Source organism: Seriola dumerili, unplaced genomic scaffold, assembly GCF_002260705.1.
Source record: "Seriola dumerili isolate Sdu_G_001 unplaced genomic scaffold, Sdu_1.0 BDQW01000337.1, whole genome shotgun sequence".
NCBI lineage: Eukaryota > Metazoa > Chordata > Actinopteri > Carangiformes > Carangidae > Seriola > Seriola dumerili.
In genome coordinates this window covers 875,411-898,987 of record NW_019174592.1, presented here as the reverse complement: position 1 = coordinate 898,987, position 23,577 = coordinate 875,411, and the positions used below count along the sequence as shown (strand labels likewise).

Below are 23,577 nucleotides of genomic sequence, written 5' to 3'. Positions count from 1 at the left end.
GCTACAAAAATTCTAAAATTGAACCTGATGATGACTACACACACGCAAAGTTACTACCGTTCATTCTTGAGGGGGACTTGAACTGTCTTTACCAAATTTCATGGCTACAAATCCAATAGTTGAGACATTTCACTCAAACTTGTAAATGTCAACCTCATGATATGGCGCTAGAGGAAAAGTCAGGGGATCATCCTTCATGGTGTTCATCCTTTGGAGCCATGGAAGTCTGTGTAAAATTTAATGGCAATTAACCCAGTAGAAAGTTCAGTCATGACCTAAGTGGTGATCAACCAACCAACCAAACCAACAACCAACAGACCAACAACAACACCATCTCTAGAAGCTAAACATGAATTATATATCCATTAAAATTACCCCACTTGACTGTGTCACTGTACGTATTCCTACATTGCCCGTGACCATGGACACTGTAGTTTATTTGAGTTAATCCCATCATTCACTGTCTTGCGCGCTATCTCACCAGAGATTCCAAATGTGTTAATTAATCCCGAGTTCCAGGTCGCCACCAAAAATGACTTTTTTCAATCCTGTTTGGGTAACGTTTACTAAAACCTGAACCTTTTTAAAATTATTAATATAGATCTGTGACCTGTAAAGAAGTTCCTCACCTTGAGCAGGAGCAGCAGGGGGTGGGGCCGCTGTGGCACAGAGAGGAAGGGAGGATGGAAAGCGTCAGAGAGGAACAACAAAAACGGTCGTCTTTCATGCGATTTGTTGGTTGCCAGAAAAAGTATAGAATAACACACGTGCTGCCCTTAAAACAAAGACTGGTTGACTAAGCAGCAATTAGTAGAGATGCTATGTGGTAACAGTAATTATAAGTGATGATGGAGGGAATTCACAAAGTACGGATGCAGAGTTGGTTTGCTTGTGTTGTGTTTACGTCCTCTGTGATGAAGGGGCAAATAGAGAGAGCAAGATGGAGGGTAAAGTATTCATTTACTTGCTGGCCACCCTTGCCAGCAGTCACAGCACGCACAGCCTGCTGACACGGATAAGTTGATGTAGTAATTGAAGGAGCGGGAATTGAACCTCCGTCATGAGAAAGGTGTGAGTGTGAAAGTGTTTGTGCATACTTGTGGGTGTGTTGTGTGTGTGTGTGTGTGTGTGTGTGTGTGCGTGCGTTTTTTGGAAAAAAAAACAACGACGCGACGAGCACAACAGATGAGGCAGCAAACAGTGAAAATGGGATGAGGCTGCAAAACGGTGGAAGACAATGATGTGCATTGAGAGGGAATGGGAAGGTTGGAAAGGGGAGAGGAAAAGGGGAAGGAATTCTAAACAAGCTGAGAGGGAGACGGAAATGGACGATGAGGACTGACGAGGACGAACAATGCCGTCCTCGTATGAATCATATTTAATCCTTCCACTCACACACTCATATTCAAATTATACCACATTATCAACATTCAAGCTCCCTCTGCACCTCTCTCCCCACAATACAGCGACCTCAAGAAGCATCTGGGCTGTTATACAAGTCCGATAACTCATTCCAGCTACGTTTTCAACTCGAAGCAATAAGGCGGGGTAGTGTCTCTTTTTCAAAGCTCTTCACACTCTGCGAGGGTTCTCTGTCGGGCCCCCTCCCTGCCTGCGTGGATAGCATTGTCATTCGTCTGTAGTGGAAGACTCATTCAAAATTTAACAGACACATTAGAACTACAAGCGGCTCCTTCATGCGTTTTTGACAATGCAGGAGAGGCTCCGACGTTGGATGTTGTATTCAGATTGTAATGTTGGAGCAAGCGGGTTAGTTTTTTCTTTTAAGCAGTTTTAAACCCCAGAAAATCAATAACAATGTTCATTTTGATACAATTAGTTATATATAAAGCGCTCTCTTATTAAAGCTGGGAGCTTATACTGTAGATGAATTTCATCGGGCTTGATTGTTTTAATAACACAAAAGGCACAGATGATAATTCCACCTACAGGACTTGAAAAAAGAAGTACTAACTTTACCACAATTCAAATTCAACCAGTTATATGGAGAAGAGACGACGAAATGAGGCACAATCACTTTCAAACTACAGCATTTTATACCTTCAGAAAAAGTAAAGACCGGGAGGTGAGAGAGGACAAGTACCAGCGTCAGGAAGCAACAGGGGCTTAATGGAAACGTGATCTTAATTCAAAGAAGTTATTAGCACTAATCAAAGCACTTGTGAGAGATAGAGGCCACCTGTCATTCCCAACCATGATTGCATTTGTTACAGTGATTATATTAAGGCATCACAGTTAATTTTGACAATGATATATAATGATGGTTTGAAATTAAAATAAATACCCATTATCATGATGAGACACACCTTCAAATGCACACACTGTTATAGGCAGGAAGATGACAGCGACACACAATCATAGTGTGTTTTCAAGTAAAAGTCAATAAAAAACACACAAGGATATACAGCAGACAAACACTCATGAGGCGGAGAGGCTCGCTTTCCTCGAGGCAGTTTAAAGTGATGCTAAAACTCGAAAGTCACATAATCAGTAAAACAGAAGACAAGTCATCAGACTGAAGTAGAGCCCCATTAAGAATAAATGTGAAAGTTGAGAGTAGCGGTGAATATGGCAACTTGTCTGTTGCACATCGCTTACAACTACAATAAAAACAAACTCATTTAGCCGTAAAAGCTCACACAGCCATTTTATGCCTCCATAAAACCACTCTGTAGCGACGGTAGCAGTTTTGTGCAGCTGTATTTAGGCGCAGCAGTGCGTTGAGTTAAATGCTAACATCAGCATGCTAACATGCTGATCTTCAGTAGGTAAAAGGTGTACCATGTTCACCATCTTAGTTTAGGATGTTAGCATGCTATTATCTGCTAATTATAACTAAACACAAGTACCGAGGTTATTGGGAATGTCATCTGCAGATGTTTGGTACAATTTAAAATTTTGACCTGATGATGACACACACACCAAAGTTACTACCGTTCATTCTGAGGGGGACTTGAATGTCTTTACCAAATTTCATGGCTACAAATCCAATAGTTGAAACATTTCACTCAAACTTGTAAATGTCAACCTCATGATGGCGCTAGAGGAAAAGTCAGGGGATCATCAAAGTCAGTGGTGTTCATCCTTTGGAGCCAGTGAATGTCTGTGTAAAATTTAATGGCAATTAACCCAGTAGAAAGTTCAGTCATGACCTAAGTGGTGGATCAACCAACCAACCAACCAACCAACCAACAGACCAACAACACCATCTCTAGAGCTAACATGAATTATATATCCATTAAAATACCCCACTTTGCACTGGGTGACGTATTCCTACATTGCCGTGACCATGGACACTGTAGTTTATTTTGAGTTAATCCCACATTCACTGTCTTGGCGCTACTCACCAGAGCACCAAATGTGTATTAATCCGCAGCTTCCAGTAGTCCCCAAAAATGACTTTATTTCATCCTGTTTGGGTAACGTTTACTAAAACCTGAACCTTTTTAAAATTATAAATATAGATCTGTGACCTGTAAAGAAGTTCCTCACCTTGAGCAGGAGCAGCAGGGGGTGGGTGCCGCTGTGGCACAGAGAGGGAAGGGAGGATGGAAAGCGATTAGAGAGAAACAAACAAACGGGTCGTTTTCATGCGATTTGTTGGTGCCAAGAAAAAGTATAGAATAACACCAGTGCTGCCCTTAAAACAAAGACTGGTTGACTAAGCAGCATTAGGTAAGAGATGCTATGTGGTAACAGTAATTATAAAGTGATGATGGAGGGAATTCACAAAGACGGATGCAGAGTTGGTTTGCTTGTGTGTGTTTACGTTCCTCTGTGAGAAGGGCAAATAGAGAGAGCAAGATGGAGGGTAAAGTATTCATTTACTTGCTGGCCACCCTTGCCAGCAGTCACAGCACGCACAGCCTGCTGACACGGATAAGTTGATGTAGTAATTGAAGGAGCGGGAATAGGAACCTCCGTCATGCAGAAAGGTGTGAGTGTGAAAGTGTTTGTGCATACTTGTGTGTGTGTGTGTGTGTGTGTGTGTGTGTGTGTGTGTGTGTGTGTGTGTGCGTGCGTTTTTTGGAAAAAAAAACAAGAGCGACGAGCACAACAGATGAGGCAGCAAACAGTGAAATGGGATGAGGCTGCAAAACGGTGAAGACAATGATGTGCATTGAGAGGGAATGGGAAGGTTGGAAAGGGGAGAGGAAAAGGGGGAAGGAATTCTAAACAAGCTGAGAGGGAGACGGAGAATGGACGATGAGGATGACGGGAGGACGAACAATGCCGTCCTCGTATGAATCATATTTAATCCTCCCACTCACACACTCATATTCAAATATACCACATTATCAACATTCAGCTCCCTCTGCACCTCTCTCCCCACAATACAGCGACCTCAAGAAGCATCTGGGCTGTTATACAAGTCCGATAACTCATTCCAGCTACGTTTCAACTCGAAGCCAATAAGGCCGGGTAGTGTCTCTTTTTCAAAGCTCTTCACACTCTGCGAGGGTTCTCTGTCGGGCCCCCTCCCTGCTGCGTGTATAGCATTGTCATTCGTCTGTAGTGGAAGACTCATCAAATATTAACAGACACATTAGGACTACAAGCGGCTCCTTCATGCGTTTTGACAATGCAGGAGAGGCTCCGACGTTGGATGTGGTCTGGATGCAGATTGTAATGTGGAGCCAAGCGGGTTAGTTTTTTCTTTTAAGCAGCATTTTAACCCCAGAAAATCAAAGCAATGTTCATTTTGATACATTAGTATATATAAAGCGCTCTCTTATAAAGCTGGGAGCTTATACTGTAGATGAATTTCATCGGCTTGATTGGTTTAATAACACAAAAGGCACAGATGTGAATTCCACCTACAGGACTTGAAAAAAGAAAGACTACATTTACCACAATTCAAATCAACCAGTTAATGGGAGAGAGAGACGAATGAGGCACAATCACTTTCAACATACAGCATTTAGTACCTTCAGAAAAAGTAAGACCGGGGAGGTGAGAGGAGGACAAGTACCAGCGTCAGGAAGCAACAGGGGCTTAATGGAAACGTGATCTTAATTCAGAGAAGTATTAGCACTAATCAAAGCACTTGTGAGAGATAGAGGCCACCTGTCATCCCAACCATGATGCCATTTGTTACAGTGATTATATTAAGGCATCACAGTTAATTTGACAATGATATATAATGATGGTTTGAAATTAAAATTAAATACCCATTACTCATCGAAGCAAACACACTCAAATGACACACTGTATAGGCGGATGAGCAGCGACACACAATCATAGTGTGTTTTCAAGTAAGTCAAAAAAAAACACACAAGGATATACAGCAGACAAACACTTGAGCGGAGAGGCTCGCTTTCCTCGAGGCAGTTTAAAGTGTATGCTAAACTCGAAAGTCACATAAGTCAGTAAACAGAAGACAAGTCATCAGACTGAAGTAGAGCCCCATTAAGAATAAATGTGAAAGTTGAGAGTAGCGGTGAATATGGCAACTTGTCTGTTGCACATCGCTTACAACTACAATAAAAACAAACTCATTTAGCCGTAAAAGCTCACACAGCCATTTTATGCCTCCATAAAGCCGGTCTCCAAATCACTGATGACTGAGTGACTCGGGTCTGTTTCTCACTTACAGATTTGAATTTGCAGTATTTATTACTGACTGAAATGTTTCATGAGAACATTTTACTTTATACATTTTATAGTAAGTTTCTGACGCACTTCACTTGTTCCACTGTACATCAACTTATGCGAAGAAAGTTCTGAATTAATGGCCTTATTCCAAACTTATGGGAGAAAGATATTAAACTCTACGCTACATCAACTTACACATTAAAGTTAAAGTTGAGATTCACCAAACAGACTTTTTACCAGCACACATTTTGACTTGTGATAGGAAAACTAAAGGTGTTAATAATGAAATAACATAAACGTTGGCTCTGTTTTATTCAAGGTGCCAGTAGGCCGTTACAGTGAGCCAGTAAAAACAATACCAGGGGCTGTATTCACAAATTATCTTACCTAGAAGTCTAAGCTAAGTGGTGCTAAAAGTTCCTAACTAAGTTTTGGGACTAAAATTGATTCCACGCTGAGGAGAGCAACTTTTAAAAAGGGACTGAGAAAACTCCCAAGAGAAAGTCTGGGGAATCGGCACATTGATTTCAGTAACAAATGTTTTACAAAGTAAGATATTGACTCGTCAATTAGATTGTATCTGGTCTCAAACACAATCTGCATTGATACTGTGATTTTTTTTTTCCCATTTGAAATTGGACTCAATTATTCATTTATACATTGATTTTTCAATTGGTGATTACGTAATGTAACCAACACTTAATGATCTCTCAGACAGACTGAAGAGTATTTTTGGTTTAAGGAATAATTCTGATTAAGTTCAGCTCTGCAAACTGCTTTTTATCTGTAGCAGCTAGATGCACAAATCATCATGTTATAATCATGTTGTGGGTTTCCATTCGTTGGTGAGCTAATTTGGTTCCTTTTTAACTCACTTAACACACTCAGCTGAAGATGTTTGACAACTGCTTAAAACACCAGCAGAAGAAGAATCACTTGTTCACTTTAGCAGTTTAATAACAACAATACCAGCATATCTAGCATTAGCTTTACCATCCATCAAGTGACACAAACACATGGGTGAATTACATTTATGGACTAAGATGAAGACAAACGTTTTATTGTCCTCACTGGCTCTATCTGGAGCTGATAAATGCTCTCTCACCCACACATGTCACTCAACACTCAACAACAACAAGTGCAAGCTCTCTATTTAAGCAGGTGAAGAAATCGCTGGAGCTGCTTTTTTCCTGTGGCTAATTTCAGTGTAGCTTCAGCTGCCATTATCACAAGGTAAAGACCCTATAGAAGCAATTTCCACAGACAGAGTTATACATATAGGAGTCGAGATTATACATGCATTTTGAATACTTCTTTGATGCATTTGTGAGTTCTGCCATTGCTACATAGAGAGCTGTCTCCAACGACGGAAAGCAAAGGCTGCGACTGTCTCCAATACCAGCCAGTTAGACGCTACTCTTTTTTTGTGAATACAGTCCAAGAGCCTGCAAACCAAAGCTGTTAAATCATTAATTTTACTATTTACACCTGTGCTTTCCTACTGTGACGGGTCAAAATGCTGCAAAGAAGGCCTGTTGCTGCAGACAGGGACTGTCCCATCTGCCTTAATTAGACACCTCATATTCACCTTAACTGACTAAATTAATTTCAGAAGTTTGGTTGTTTCACTGATGGAAAACCCTGTACACACCTGTTATTTAAAAAAAAAAAAAAAAAAGCCGTACAGAATGATTTAGAAAAGTTGGCCACGCCAGCAGCAATTAAACATGTTCTTTTCTTCCAGCTGAACCACACAATAGGAAGAGATTATGGTTTATGAATTAGGTGAATTTTTTGCTTTTGAAATCTTAAACCGTCGAGCATTGCAATTTGTGTCTCGCAATGTGCCAAACAGCTCGGCGCAAAAATGTTTTCATTATGAGACACAATGGAGGAGGTGAATTTACTCTACAATACATTATAAACAGTTTTCTTTAAAAAAAAAAACCAAAAAAAAAAAACAATTTGGGTTGAGTTTGACCTCGAGCGACTCTCTTCTCCTTCATCAGGAAACATTCGCAACACAGAGAAGCTGAGCTACGACCGGCAGCAGCAGTACGAGATCCAGGTGACGGCCTGGGACTGCGGCCAGAAGAGGGCGCTGCACAGCGTCCCTGTTCGCATCGACGTCAAACCTGTCTGCAAACCTGGCTGGCAAGGTGGGCCTTCATCATATCTGTGTGTGTGTGTGTGTGTGTGTGTGTGTAAAGATTTCAGGCAGGTCTGACTGTGTAATGCTTAAACATCCACATCAGACACAAATGCAATTATTTGTGTGCGATTACTTGAGTTTGTGCAGTAGTGTGTGTCAACAAACACAGATGTGATTATTTACATGTCATTACTTTAGTGTGTGTAGTCCTTCATATCTCTGGATGTGTGGTGTAGTCCGAAGACTTTCATTCTTCTCCACCGTCTGGGCTTCTCCTCTCTTCCTCCCTATCCTTTCTATATTTCTTTGTCTCTCTCGCTCTCTTGGTTTTCCTCTCCTCTCCTTCCCTGACCCTCTTTCTCTCCCCTTTTCTCTCTCTCCTTCCCTCCCAGAGGAATTGGCCTGTCAAGTGTAGCTGGTGTGATCAACAGCACTTTACTAAGAGCAACGTGACACAGCCAACACGTCTCTTAGCGCATCAGAAAGCAGTCATGGCAGCCCTAACAAGGCCCAGAGTAATGCAAAGACAAGTGTCTGCACAGTGTTACAACAACACAAACAGCGCTCGAGGTAACTGCGGATGCGATCTACATTTGTCAGAGAGGGTAGCAGCACACGTGATGAAAGACGAACACACATAGCGCGCGGCTTCACCTGTAACCATGTGCAACCTGTGTTGTTCTGCCGTCAGGTCATGAGGTAGTTCGTTTGCTGGATTTCTTTTGGCATCCGCCCATTTCTCGTCCCTCAGGACGTGATGTTAGCGAGCTGCTGATAAACACCAATAAATGAGGACCCTGGCAGCAGCTCAGCGGCAGCAAGTAAACGCTGCAAAAAACTGTTAAATCATTGGCTCGTTTTCAATCTTCCAATCTGTGTTTTCTCAAAACAAGTGACAGCACATGCCTGCAGTTACACAGTACATTCAGTAAATACTCAGACCCCTTCCCCTTATGTTGCAGCAGCTTTATGCTAAAATCATTTAATTTCATTTTTCCATCATCAATCTACAGTCAATATCTCATAATTGCAAAGTTATTGAAAAGGAAACACTGAAATATCACATTGACAGAAGTCAGATCCTTTGCTATGACACAGTTTAGCTCAGGTGCCTCCCGTTTCTCTGGAGTCCACCTGTGGCAAATTCAGCTGATTGGACTTGATTTGGAAAGACACACACCTGTCTATGTGAGGTCTCACAGCTGACAATTCATATCAGAGCAAAAACCAAGCCGTGAGGTGGAAGGAGCCGCCTGCAGAGCTCAGAGACAGGACTGTGTCGAGGCACGGATCTGGGCAAGGCTACAAAAACATTTCTGCTGCACTGAACAGCACAGTGGCCTCCACCATTCTTAACTGGAAGAAGTTTGGAAAAAACCATGACTCTTCCTGGAGCTGACTGCCAAACTTAGCAATCGAGGCTGAGCTCCAAAGATCTCGCGTGGTGGTGGGAGAAACTTCCAGAAGGACGACCATCACTGAAGCACTCCACCAATCTGGTCTGAAGAAAGCAAGATGGAACTATTTGGCCTCAATTCTAAGCGTCATGTCTGGAGGGAACAAGGCACTGTTCATCACCTGCCCAATACCATCCCCATGGTGAAGCAGCAGACACAGGGAGACTGGTCAGGGTTGAAGGAAAGCTGAACAGAACAAAGTACAGAGGAATTCTTTAAAAAGAATTAAAAAAAAACCTGGTCCAGAGCTCTCAGGACCCCAGACTGGGCAAAAGGTTCGCCGACAGGACAATGACCCTAAGCAGGATGTGTTTGAGTGGCTGAGCCAGAGCCCTGATGTGAACTCATTCCAGCATCTCCGGACGGACCTGAAAATGGCAGTCCACTGATGGTCCTAATCCAACCTGACAGAGCTTGAGAGGATCTGCAGAGGAGAATGGCAGAAAATCCCCAAATCCTCCAGGTGTGCAAAGTTTGTCACGTCAAATCCGAGTCGTAATCGTTGCCAAAGGTGCTTCAACTAAATGCTGAGGAAAGGGTCTGAATATTTATGTCAGTGTAATATTTCAGTTTTTCCTTTTTTAATGAATTTGCAAAAATCCTAAAATTCTTCTTTCTTTCTTTTTTTTTTTGCTTTATCATTATTGGGTATTGAAATGAATTTAAATTATTTTAGCACGAGGCTGCAGCATAACAAAATGTGAAAAAGGTGAAGGGGTCTAAAAACACTCTGAACGTGCTGTACAGAAATGCGCTTTTCTGATCTTGGTAAGAAATCTTCAGTGACAAGGTCAGGACCCTAAAACAAGACAGAAAAAGCTAAATTAATTTATTTTGCATTAAGAAAATAAATGATTCAGGCATGTCTTGAAACTCCAACATTAGTACCGTCTTATCTAAATAATTTCTTAAGATGGGTTCCACTTGCAGGTCAGTAGCAGCTTCACTAGACTAGATACTTATTTTAAGATTCAGAGGAGTTAAGGTCACCAAATCAAACAGACAAAAAGACACAATGAAAGAAAAAAAGGTCAGAAGTTCACCTCTCGTTCTGAGTTTCAGAAGTACAAAGTCACTGAACACACGCAGAACGCTGTGTAGTGTTTTTCTTTTACAAACAATGATGCTGGCAAGTTGAATCACATACTTAATGATGATACATGATACAAGAGAGTAGGCTACATGTAAAAGACATCTGCATGACATACAGACACATTTATAGCCGCACAGTTGTACACTTAAATCCTACTTTTTCCCACATTCAAACTTTTCAGATGCACATTCAGTGGTTTTAGACAGTATTCAGACTCCATCACTTTTTGCACACTTTGCACACACACACACACACACACACACACACACACACACACACACACACACTTGCACACTCCTGGTGCTTCCTTCATTTCACAATTTTTGAGACCACTGTGCTCCTGGAAACATAATCATGGAGGTCCACAGAGAGTTCCTGGGACTTGGACTTCTGAACTAAGAAGTGTGCAAAAAAGTAAAAGGGTCTGAATAGTTTCTGAAGTCACTGAATGCTGCTGTCACTGTGGGCAAGTTCAATGTCAGCACACCCCATATTAACACACAGACGCACAGAGCAGCCAGGGCTGTCATTGGTTTAGAGAGTGACATTAACTCCCTCTCAAGGCTCTCGGCGATAATCCTGTCTTTGAAGCCTGTTTGCAATATTTTTTTTTGTGAGTGCATTTTTCAAATTAGGATTTTCAGCACAAGATTATGGCGAGAAGATACATTCACAAACACAAGCGCAGACACACACTCCCTTGATGAAAGAGCAGTCGTCCCTGTGAGTATTGTTTGGCAGCGGGGATGAAGGGAAAAATGGAGAGGGAGAAGTAAATGCCATGGCCACAGATCAAGGGATATTTAATAGGGCTAGTGGTTGTTGAATTGAAGGCAGGCTTCCGTCGGCAGGCGACTGTGGGAATGTCAAAGACACACACACACGCACACACACAAAAAAGATGTGCTTTCTTTGGGTAAAAAACAGTAATCTGTCTGTTCAAATTAGCTATGGCCTCTGGCTCTGGACAGCAGGGCTCAGCTGTGTGTCTGTCCTGACTAATCACATGTCCTCACTCAGCTGTGGAAACTCCTTTACTGATGGGTAGTGCCTGAACACACACACACACACACACACACACAAACACAAACACAAACACCCGCACTGGTGTGTATAGGTGTCTGCATCCCCATTTCAGCCTTTTCTTTTCAATGACTCTCCTACCTTAAACTGTACTCGGTTTGCCACTGTGTGTTACGACTGAACGTACCATATATTCATTTGCACATCTTACAGTGCACTTAGACACATCATCAGTGATGTAGCCTGGAGTCAGCAGGTGTTTCTGGTCTTTCAACATCAGACACTCTTACCCAGGCAACCCAGCTTTTGTTCAAGTTGCGCCTTTTGATGCCTTTTCTGTAGCGTACGCAGTTGTCCTGATGGTTCTCTTCGCTTGTGAGTCCTGTGATGCCAAAGAGCTTCCTGCAGGACTAAGGGCAGACTGGTAAATCCCCTGCAGCCAGCCTTGATGGTCACACATTGTGCATGCTATCATCAACTCTGGCTCTTGCTCACCGGATCAGCTTACTTGACTTTCTCTCAGAGGCCTTCTCCATTCTGTCTTCTGAGGCAACAGTCAATTCTAGCAGGACCACTCGCCTTGCTGTTCGGACATCAGGACCAATGTTAGTCTGAGTTCTGTTTCTGCAAGATAACTGCTGCTGTGGCTTTTCCCTTCCCTTGTCAAAGCCAGTTGTCTTCTTACTGGCTGTAGGTGTGTGTGGCTGACAGTCCCTGTGTAGGTGGCGCGTGGCGTGATGCCACTGGGAGCATCCCTTCCCAGGATTGCCCGCTCTTCCACAGTGGGGACACTGGTATTTCTGCCAGATACCAGGGGGAAAAGATGGATAGGTTAGGGAGGACAAGGTAAACTTACTGGATCATCATCAAGTCTATGCATCTTGTTGCTCCACCCCTTGCTTATATCTCCTCCAGGACCAAGATAGAGACACACCTCTCCTTCCCCTGGGCTCTCTTGTAGTGAGGTATAAAATGCCACGTGCCACTCTTCCATCCGTACATACAGTGCTCTCAGACTTTTGGACCCTACTGTATATCAATTTATCACCAGGTGCGACAGAATGTGGTCCTGGAGACACCTGCTGTAGCAGGAACTACCAGGAGGTGGACAGTGGAAGATACAGATACAAAACTTTACAGATATGTAGTTGAGATCAAAATAAAGGCTGAGTTTGATGATGGGTGTTGGAACTACTGAATGGGTCGGAACATCAACACGTTGACAGGCGTCTAGTTTTTTTTTTTGTATTGCTTCAAATCAATTCAATCCTCTCAGTATACCATTCCTGTTATACAGTGAACTGTTATTGTGGCAGCATTTGAAAACATTCTGGCTTTGGGCTTGTCAGACAACAGAAGGCAACATGGAGAACTGCCAAAATCAAGAAACTATAATCTCACTTCTTTATGCTTGTCCAAAACAATTGAAAACTTTTCAAACTCTTACAGTCAATATCCTATCTTGTGTCTCCATGTCCCTCCTTCCCACTGTCCGCACAGAAACTCATCCACATGAACACAAACACAAGAAAAACCAATAATGGAATGAGTGGACAGAAGGGAAGATAAGTGACAGAGTAAGCAAACTGCTGTAGAGCCTCTTCTCTTCACTCGATGGGATGGTTATCAGTTTTATTTGGTGTAATGCAGTTTGTTTCTAACGCCACAATAGGCAGCTGGCAGTGACAGAAAGCTTTATATCACTCTTACAGCCCAGAGCCGGGAGACTCACAGTTTGAGAGAACAAACACCCTCGCAAAACAAAACCTTCCTGTTTCCTTAAAGTTTAAATGTAGAAATAGTCTGTATCTGTAAATTTACATAAACTGTTAAGTTAATAAACCGTAACCATTGGTCTTAAACTGCTGAGTATCTTCAAGTCTTGCTAATGCTAATGAAACATTTACAGTAAAGTAAATAGGTAAGCTGCCATAATTGTGCAGAAATCTCGCAGCAGAGTTTGTTATCAACTGAAATGTTTCCTATTTGCTCACGTGTAACCTCTTCCCTGTGTTCTTGTCAGTTAGCTGAAAGTGCAAGGAGCTCTAATAAGGAATCCTCCAGTATCTACAAACCAAAGAAATTATTATGTGCAGGTGAGAAAGTCGCACACTGGCAGTTTCTAAGATTGAAAAAAAAAAAAATTGCATTCGTAGTTTTCAGCAAACAGGCCGTGATATAGAGTGACATAAGAGGGGAAAGTTAAAACGCTGGCAAATGCAGCCTTTACTGCTGATGCAAACTGGACACTTCATACTGCTGCTGCTTCAGAGTGAAAGCGCTGAACTGGTGAAACACAGGGTGGCTTTTATTGTGAACCGATCACAAGCAACACGATTTATTACTGACTTTAGTTCCGACTGCGATTGCTCATCAAAAATGGTCCACCAACACTGGTGCTCTTCTTGTTCCCGATTAGCCCACGTCTGAGGACTGTGTGGGCGTGCACAGACTGGGCTTGAATGACACTTTGTCTGATGCTTCTGTTCATTTCGTTTTCTTTTATCTGTTTGGATGGAGGAGGATATACCTTTCACTTTTCGTATCGGTTCATGGTTCATGCTTCAGACTTTCCTGCCTCATCATCCAGTGTTCTGTGGCGTTCAGTAAAAATGGCCAAAACAATCTTTTCCTCGTGATAAATGAGGAAACACACTCAGGAAACAGACTCAACACATGAGAGACAGAGGGTGGCCATTGGGTGAACCAGGACTTTTCTCGATGGGCCGCTACACAAATTGTGTGTAATTGTTATGTGAAAAAAATAAAACACCGGGCAGCGACAGAGAGCGAGCAAGAGGGAGGGAGATAGACGTGGCTGTGTTGTGGTGATTGGCCCAGTGGAGCAGGCTCCACAGCCCATTCTGGTTCTATGTGGCCATCATCTTATGTGTTATGTATCATGGTTTAAACACCGAGGCAGCAGGTCGTGACTTGTTTTACATGAATAACACAGTTAAAAAAAAAAAAAAAAAGGTCAATCCAGAAAAATCCAGACGCTTTAAATAGTTGTGCATCTAACAGCAGCAACTGCAGGAGGAGCAGAGCCGCAGAGTGGGTTCAGGACCACAGCTACCAGTACAGCTCCCAGTATAAACACCAGTCACGTTTTACAGCAGAGGGTGGGCAGAAGACAACAGGAAGCTTGTCTGGGTTTATTTAGGAGGATAATGTTGGATAACTTTGTTTTCTGTTCTGCTTTAATCAGAGATTATAATATGCTAATTTAAGCATCACTCTGAGTCTTGAGTGATTAACTCAGATCTACAGAGTTTTATTACGGAAAGATGCAGTTGAGGAAGAAAAAGCCACTAAAATTCAAATATGTCTGGTGTTATATTTACTGTTGTGCTGTCCAGTCTGATTTCTAATCCCTCTCTCTCTCAGTTATAGAATTATATGACCATTTTTTAGACTGTAGCTACTTTGTTGTTGTAGTTGTGGACTGCAATATGCAAAGGTGTTTCTCATACAGTGTTTCTGCACCAACTACGATAATAAAAAGTGAGGAAATAACAATTATCATGGTCAATTTAACCTATTTACTGCGTGAAGTGTGACATGGACTGTATGTGATGGTGTCTCCAGATGGGCTTTGGTGGACCAGTCATACGTCAATTTCTATTCCCACTCCGAGACTCTGGAATCTGCTTACTCCTGCCCCCCACCAGCCGTTTAAAGTTCTTTTTTGGACATTTATGGGTTTAATATGATAGGGACAGTGAGAGAGAGAGAGAGAAAGTCAGAGAGAAGAGAGGGAGGGGATGACATGCAGCAAAGGGCTTGACTACGATTCAAATCCAGGCTGTAGTAAGGACTGCGCCTACATAGCATGTGCTCTGCCAAATTAGCCACCGAGGCACCCCCCCACCACCCCCCACCCCCCCACCCGACCACACACCAGCCAAACTGCACTGAGCACAAAGTCACAGTTTCTCTCTTCTCTGAATAACAAGTCTAGCGTGAAGAGAAATATCTGAGCCTCCTGTGTTGATCAGGCGTCCCATGAACCATCAGTTTGTGCTACAGGACTGTAAAAGACGTGTTTAATGTCCCATTAAACGTGCTCTGCTCGCCTATGAAATACATGCAAGATCCATTTCTGTTACGTATGCCCTCTACAACAGGTGGAATACTCACACACACACACACACACACACACACACACGTAAACAGTGTACACACATACATCAACCACACACAGATTAGCACACGCCTTGAGTGACAGATTGTCACACTGATGAAAAAAGAAATCTACATATTCATATCCGTCCTTTGTGTTTGGAGAATGGCTCTGAGGCGTGTGTGTGTGTGTGTGTGTGTGTGTGTGTGTGGTTGTGTGTGTGTTGTGTGTGTGGTGAATGTGGTTGTTCATACGTACCATGGCAAGCTGTTTTACTGCAGTTCAGGTTTTTAAACTAGCAGGGAATAATTAGACTTATACAACATGTTTATGTTTTAGACGAGTTTCTTTTTAACACTCTGTGCTCTCTCTCATGAGACCTATGGAAGGCGTCCTTATTACATTAGGGATTAAATATTTAACATTGACAACATCAGTCTGGTAGGTTTTACAAAATTCCACTTGTGAAGCTGTTGTATAAAAACATCCCAAACCATACGTTTTCTAAATATAAAAAAATATACATAAATGATCTCACTTCAAAAAACCACAACAAACAGACACAGAACTCAACTCCAGGGGCAGATCAATGAGGCGTTTCTCAAAAATGATTGAATCATATTTGGCAAAAAAAAGGGTGTCGCAGACTCAGAGAGACAGATTACACTGTGTTCGCAATAACGTTGATGAGACGTTGAGAGCCAACCTCAGGTAGAGAATCTGAGATCAACACAGGCTCTCAGGCGTCTTTTTGAGTTGCATTTTCTGCTCAACTCTCTGGGATGCCATTCAAGTCTATGTGTTTGTGTGTGTGTGTGTGTGTGTGTGTGTGTGTGTGTGTGTGTGTGTGTGTGTCTGGCAGCCAATAGTCTTGATCTCTGATAAGAGTAGGAAGAGGATGAATTAAAGAGGGGAAGAAGAAAAATAAATGGTTCTGCACTTCCTTTTCCCATTTCCTCTAACCTCCTACTCCTCTCTTGCTTCCTCTCTAATCTCACACTGAGGCTGTCTGGCTGCTGCTCCAGTTCTTTTCATCCCCTCTCTGTTTTTTCTTATTACTTTCATTGTTTTCCTTCTGTGCTATGTGTCTATGTCCTGTTTTTTTTTCTTACTTTGTTCTCTTTCTTTTTTTATCACTTTGTTCTTTCTTTTCTCTTCCCTTTGTGGGTTTGATGCTTTCTTACTTCTCTCTTTCCTCTCATCTCACCATCTTGCAGTATCAGTTCACCCTCGCGCTTCTTCCATTCTCTCCATTCGTCTCTCTTCTCTGATACAGTGCTGGTTTGAAGTAGGAATCCAGTAGTCTCCAGTGTAAATCACAGTCACCAGACTCGCCTCTTACTCCACTTTTCACTTTTATTGCATTACCCCATAACGCACTTGCATGCGCGCACGCACGCGCACGAACTCTCCCAACCCCCGTCACTAGTTTGAGGCAGGAAGGATGGATGAGTGGTGGCAGGGGTAAAAAGATAGAGAGGCTGACATCCTGCGTTCACCTTATTGTGTCGGAGGAGGGCAATGGCTGGATGAAAATCCCAGTAACATAAATCCTTACATTTTAAGGTGAAGACACCAAGGTTAGGGTTAGGGTCAGGCAAGTAGTTGTTGGGGTTAAGGTGTGTGTGTGTGTGTGTGTCTGTGTGTGTGTGGCGTGGGGGGTGGATAAGAAATACATCAACACAAACCTCCTGACAAGCTGCAGATATACCTTGTTCACACATGGGTGCATGCACAAAACACACACACACACACACACACATACACAAACACAGAGATAGACACAAACACACAATACATAACAGCACAGTCACATACACCTATATAAGAGCGATCACACTTCTTCAGTCCTTGTGATTGGAGTTTCCTTTACAGTGCCACTTCGGTGTCAGGGCGACATTGAGCACTCATGAATCCAAAGACAAAGACAGAAGAGAAGGATAAAAAGTGAAGGGGAGTGACTGAATGAGAAAGAAAAGGGAAGAAGTGTCAAGGAAACGGAAGATGAGTTTTTACATCAAGAGAGGGACAGGCGTTGGAAACATATAGCAGAAGTTGTGATGTCATTTGACCAATCAATATAAAGTTATGCTGCATTTTGACCTTCACCTGTGGCTACAACCTTAAGTGACTAAAGAGCGTCATGTTGGAAACTCGCCCTGTGGGGAGAGCAGACCCTGTTGCAGACACGCTGCAGGGATTTAACAGCATGTCCCGACTAGCCTTAGATTCCCTCAGGATGCCGCATGAGGAGAGAGAGGACGTGGACGTCTCGAGTGGTTCGCTTAGTCTGCTGCCAACGTGAGCACGGTGAAAACACAGATGGAGAAAAGAAGAAGGTAAAGCGGCACCTTTTTACCGAACAATTTTCAGTGTCGCCACTTTAAACAGCCAGGATTAAACTGTCATTTTCACTCAATCCTCAAAAGGAGGAAAAGAATTAGACTTAGTCTGGACATGAAATTGGGGTCTTTTAGGAGGCTTCCCACAGAATCCTGCAGAATGAGAGATAATGTAATTTCATTAGAAATTATCCCATTACACTCTTTATAAGACTACTATAATAGAAATATGTTTCTGTCACCTCAGGTGCTCACACGGCAGACCTGTGAGTTTCTGCAGATCTCGAACTTATGCTGTGACTTTTGAAATTCAGTGATGAGAAAAGGTATTTATTATATTAATGGTGTTTCTAAACTTGTTTTAAAGAGACATTTTCATTTTCATGTCTGTCTCTTTGTGTGCACCACACTGTCCTGAATATAAGACCCCAGTTAAATATAACTCTCATTTTGCCGAACAGGAAACAGATAAAACAACTTGTAGATTTATTTAAAACTGCTCTAATCGATATTTTTATATTAACAATGAATTAAATGACTATATATAATGTTTAAGGGCTCACAGTGAGCCCACAGAAAATTATCACCCAGCTCTTCATGTCCATGTTCCCTCAGCTCAGAGTGTTTTAGCATCCTTTAGCTCATTGTTTTATTTTTACAGCCTGCAACTTTAATTTTTTTTTTAGTTCACTTTCTTCTTTCCGTCCCCAACAGGCAGCTGTGTTCAGCAAAAAAAAAAAAAAAAGCAATCAATTTACACTACCAGCCCCAGAACCAACAGGAGCCAAAGCTAGGAACTAGCTTGTGAGCATAATGTGTAATGCAACTAGCAGCTTGTTGTGCTGCCCCCCAGTGGCCAAAAACTCATATATTGCAGGTTTCATTGCAGTCAGCAAAGATTTGGTTGTTGTACTGCATTTTCTCTGACACCATTCTTTCTCAGCTACGTGACAGATGATTTAGCTTCCACTATGTCTGTAGTAGAGACATTAAGGCAACGATTCAAGCCAATGTGGTAATATAAATCACCGAAAAAAAAAGAGACATTTGGGAACCACTCCTCTGTGTAGATGCATAAAATCATGCTGCTGTCATGGAGGATTCAGGAAGGAAGAAACAATCTACTTCCTTTTAAATTTGTCTGTCATATTTTTTGGATAAAAGAACAAAGAGCAAAGTCTCTTGTATGACAGAAAGAGGATGTATGAAAGCATTAAAACAAATGCTTTTGGGGCATTGTTGAGAAAGAGAGCGAGAGAGAGAGAGTGACGGCCTGGAAAAAAAGAGGAGAAAATAGAGAGATGGCACTTTCCAAAGATAGATGAGGACATAGGTGGAGAGGAAAAGGAAAGGGAGAGGAAAGAAGGAAGGAAAAGAGGAGCCGAGTGCTCTTTTAAATGGAAATTGGCTCTCCTACTGATGGCTGGGACGAGTAATGACGACCCCCCTGACTACTTCAACATGGTGTCAGCATTTTTACATGCGCACACACACACAAAATATTCACACGATCATCATCCTAGACGTCCACACATCTACATGCACGTTCAAAAACATGCAAGAACTTAGTGATCACACACACACACACACACACACACACACTCATCCACGGCCCCCAGCAATGGAGAACAGCATGAAAGTGTGATGATGCATCATTTTCTTAAGCACCTCTATCCATCTTCCTTCCCTCACGCTCTGCTTTTCACACCCTTCAGTTGAAGGAAGATGCTGGAAACTTACCTCAGCTGTATGTCTGTACATATACAGGTGGATGTGTCTAAATACACTGTAAGTGTGTCGGAGTTTCTCCTATAAACACAGAACACCTGAGAAAACATCTGTGTCAATTTTAAATTCATATCTGCTGGTGAATCTCTCATAGTCCAGTAGAAAGATGAAAACGCTAAAACACAGTGTGGGAGGCTCTTATTTTACCAACTTTTTTAGTTAGTAAACTGGAAATCAGAGCGTCCGTGTTTGTAGAAATTTAGAATTTTAATGATATCTGGTGTTGGGTATCCAGAGTTCGGGGGCTGTGTGAGTGAGCCACTGCAGAACAACTTCACACTTTCAGCAGTCGGTTTTCACTCCATCAACACTTGTAGAAGTGTTGCTGGAGTTTTGACCTCTGTAGACTTTTTCCTTTCTCCGTGCACCTTGGAAGTAGGTGAAGTTGTGCCAGAAAACTTACTGTGACCCGACTCTTATTAATCAAACCGTTGAAAGCAGCTGCTGCAAATACCACAGTGCGGTATGGTGCAGATGTCCTAAATCCAATTCACACTGATGATAAAGCTGTATGAATTATAACACAAAAGCATTTAAGGGTTCAGTATCCTTCAAATGAAGCATACTGAGATGCACAGACGAGGCAAAGTGTTTATATTTATTATAAATGTCCACACGCAAAGACAAGGGAAAAGCTTGTAGTCACAGAGAAACAACAACAAACAAATTATGTTTATATGCAACTAATTTGCAACAGAAAATATGTTTTTTAGAAAATATAATTGTGCTTGAGTTCATTTTCCATTAGCATAATGAGGATATGTTGAAGTTGCAAACATATTGATATTGAGCATATCAGTAAAATGTTTACAGAAAAAATATTTGTTCCAAAGTATTAACAGCATTATTAAACTGTTTAATGGTTTTGACTGGGTGAAGGCTGTATGGAAAGACTGGGGGATGGGGGATGGGACTGTGGATGAAAACTCAGATCTCTGGTTTGACATTAATTCACTTTATTCTCCCGCCATCCACTCCGACCACATGCTGTCATCTCTGCTGCCATTACTGAATGTGGAATTCCATTCAGTCATTCATTCATAAAATGCCTCTGAATACAATCCTGCCAGCGATTACATTGCCACAAGAATGTAGGTGGGAAGACGGTTTAGGTATTTATGAACATAATTTCTAGGCAACAGGGCTGAGAGAGGAGCGCGGCCTCATGCCTCACGTAAATGGAGATAACCTCACCTTTTCATACGGTCGCTCCTCAGAGGTTTTTGTGGCGTTGCACTTGGTTGTACATGCAAAAAAATGCTTTGCTGTGTGAAGAATAGAAAACGCAGAGCTTGAGAACAAAGTTCACACCCTGCATACTTTTTCACCAAGGCAGACGCTGTATGAAGTGGGTGTGCGTGTTGTAATGTCGGCTTCAGAAACACATAAATGATGTATAAAAAATGTTGAATACAGCCCAACTCCGCCATCAGAGACGTGTGTGGGGAGAGGGTTTGAAACGCTGTTTGATATCTCCGAAGCACACCAACAGCTGATCACTTCAATGCTCATTTATGGCTCTTTAAATAACCACCTTTGTTACATAACTCAGTAATCAGTTGAAAACGCAGAATGGACACAGTGGTGAAGTGTCGACTGCTAATTTTGTCAAGTACAAGTCATCTTTTGTGCCTGTGTGTCTGCTCACTGAGATGATTCGGTGAAATATAACATTTGTATTTTCATCTTTGCTTTTTCTACTGTGAGAAGTAAAATTGTGTCTTGCAGGCCTGTTGCAAACACAAGAGAAGTTGGCAAATGTCCATATTACTAGTTCAAATTCCAAAGTCTATTCTTCCTGACTCTTACCAGTAAATGCTATCCATAACTTGGTTATAAGCACCTTGTTCATTATATAGATACTGTCGAGAAAAATGAAGGTAATTAAATCAAAGTGAACTTTTAGCTCATAATCCTGTTGACAATAGTACATTTAACATTCTCATTACTTCATGTGAAGGTTACAACCAAACATGAAAAAACTGTTCACTTAAGCAGCCACATAATCGTTTTTTTGCTGTAGTTGTTGTTGTTGTTGTTGTTGCTGTTGTTGTTGCTGTTATTGCTGCTGCTGTTGTTGTTTTTATGATCACCACCCCAGTGAGGAGTTTGTACTTCTGCATTGGTGAGCCAGCTCCGCATGGTGGTTTTCATGTCTGCCTCACTTCCTCTGCTTCTCGTCGTCTTCTCGTATTCACAAAGAGAGGAACTCTTGGGCTCTCTGTGTGAGTTCTGTTCAGTGTACTGCAGGCAAGCACACAACTCAATAGAGACCAAATAGCTTCCTATTAAACCCACACTGCTTGTAAGACAGCAGGGCTTTAGTGCAAGCCTGTGTTCTGAGTTATTGTGCCTGTGCATCAGCAGTGTGTGTGTGTGTGTGTGTGTGTGTGTGTGTGTGTGCATGCAGTGAATGCATGTGTAGTTCTGTCTGTCTGTATGTAGGCATCTGAATAACAAGGTGCAAGTACTTTTTGTCAAATTTTTTGGTTGCAAGTCTCTATGTGTGCATATGTTTGCCCTGTTTGTACTGTCAGGGAGCTCCTGCTGCTCCGGTGAGTGATCGCATCACCAGCGGCGACGTCCTGCAGAGACTCTTAAATAGGAATAAATTATTTAGCAGGGACACAAGTGCAGCTCAGCAAGATTACAGGAACCACTGCTTCATACATGAAAGTATAGGCCTCAAAATAAACCCTTTAATGATGGCTGAGTATGCATGTGCACATACACACTTTTCCACAATGCAGATCATATAGGAACGTGTCAGTCGACTGAGTCAGCATTACAGTGTAAAGATACAAGCCTGCTGAGTGTAGAGATGTTGAATGTAGCTGGAGGTCACTTTATGATTATTATCATGACATTTTCACCATGATCACAATAGCATCAGATAATACATGGTATCTGGTACATGAGATCTGCTACAGCCTTTATTGGAAAACTGCCTTCACATCTTACTTCCATGTAGGTTTACACCAGGACTAATGACTGGCTTACACTCCATGTCCCTCGAGTTCATACTCAGCTTGTTACCTGGAACTCACTACAAAGCACTTTTAAACATTTTTTCTTCTGGTAACTCTTGGTCGTTTTAGATTCTTAATCTCTAACCTTTTAATTTGTGTTTGTACCTGTTTTGACTGAGTCTTGTCATTACATTAATTATATTGTATATGTTTGTTTTAATTGATGTTCGTTTTTAGCTGGTATTTTTATCCACTCGACATCATTGTAAATGAGGGATTCACCCTCAATCACTTTCAAGTTTAAATAAGAAAGAAAAGAAAATAATACACTATGCAACGCGAAATCAAATTTACTATTTCCCAAACAAAAATCCAGATCTCTTAATTACAATACTACAAATACTACTAATATATTACTACTATAAAAGTGCTGCATTTAAAATGTTACTTGAAGCGTCAAAAATAATTAATTAATAATTAAATAATTACTTCTTATACAGTTGGCTACTACAATCATTCACAGTGCAGCATGTGTTATTATCTGATCACATGATTTATGTATGTATGGAAAATCTGACTACTTGTTACATAAATGTAGTGGAGTAAAGAGTGAACTGTACTGAAGTAGGAGTATAGAGTGGCATAAAATTAAAGTACTCATGTTAAGTACAAGTACCTCAAAGTCCTACTGAAGTACAGCACTTGAGCAAATGTACGTTTACACTCCTCCCCTGCAATGATCAACCTTGCACTGTATTTATTTGCTGCATTATGAAAGGCTTTTACTGTCAGCGTGCGTGTGTGAGAGAGCTTAAATAAAAACAGTCCATAAAGAAAAAGTCTATAAAGCCTGAGCTTGTTTAACAAACACAGAGCAACATGAATATGATGCCATTGTGTCAGACAGTCATAAACTAATAAAAGGCTGAAGTGCCAACAGAGCAGAACAATTCATTATAGTTGTCAGCGTGAAAGATAGGAAATACGTCTGCCTCCGCAACCTAACAGAAAGTC

The 23,577-nt window shown here is 41.7% G+C and overlaps 1 protein-coding gene across 1 annotated transcript in view; it reads left to right on the top strand.

Annotated features, from left to right (window-relative positions):
* clstn2 (calsyntenin 2) overlaps positions 1-23,577 on the top strand; it is a 184,231-nt gene that overhangs the window by 79,740 nt on the left and 80,914 nt on the right. Inside the window, exon 6 of the mRNA XM_022760453.1 lies at positions 7,626-7,775. Within this exon, the coding sequence (XP_022616174.1) occupies positions 7,626-7,775 (150 nt within the window). The remainder of the gene's footprint in view (positions 1-7,625; positions 7,776-23,577) is intronic.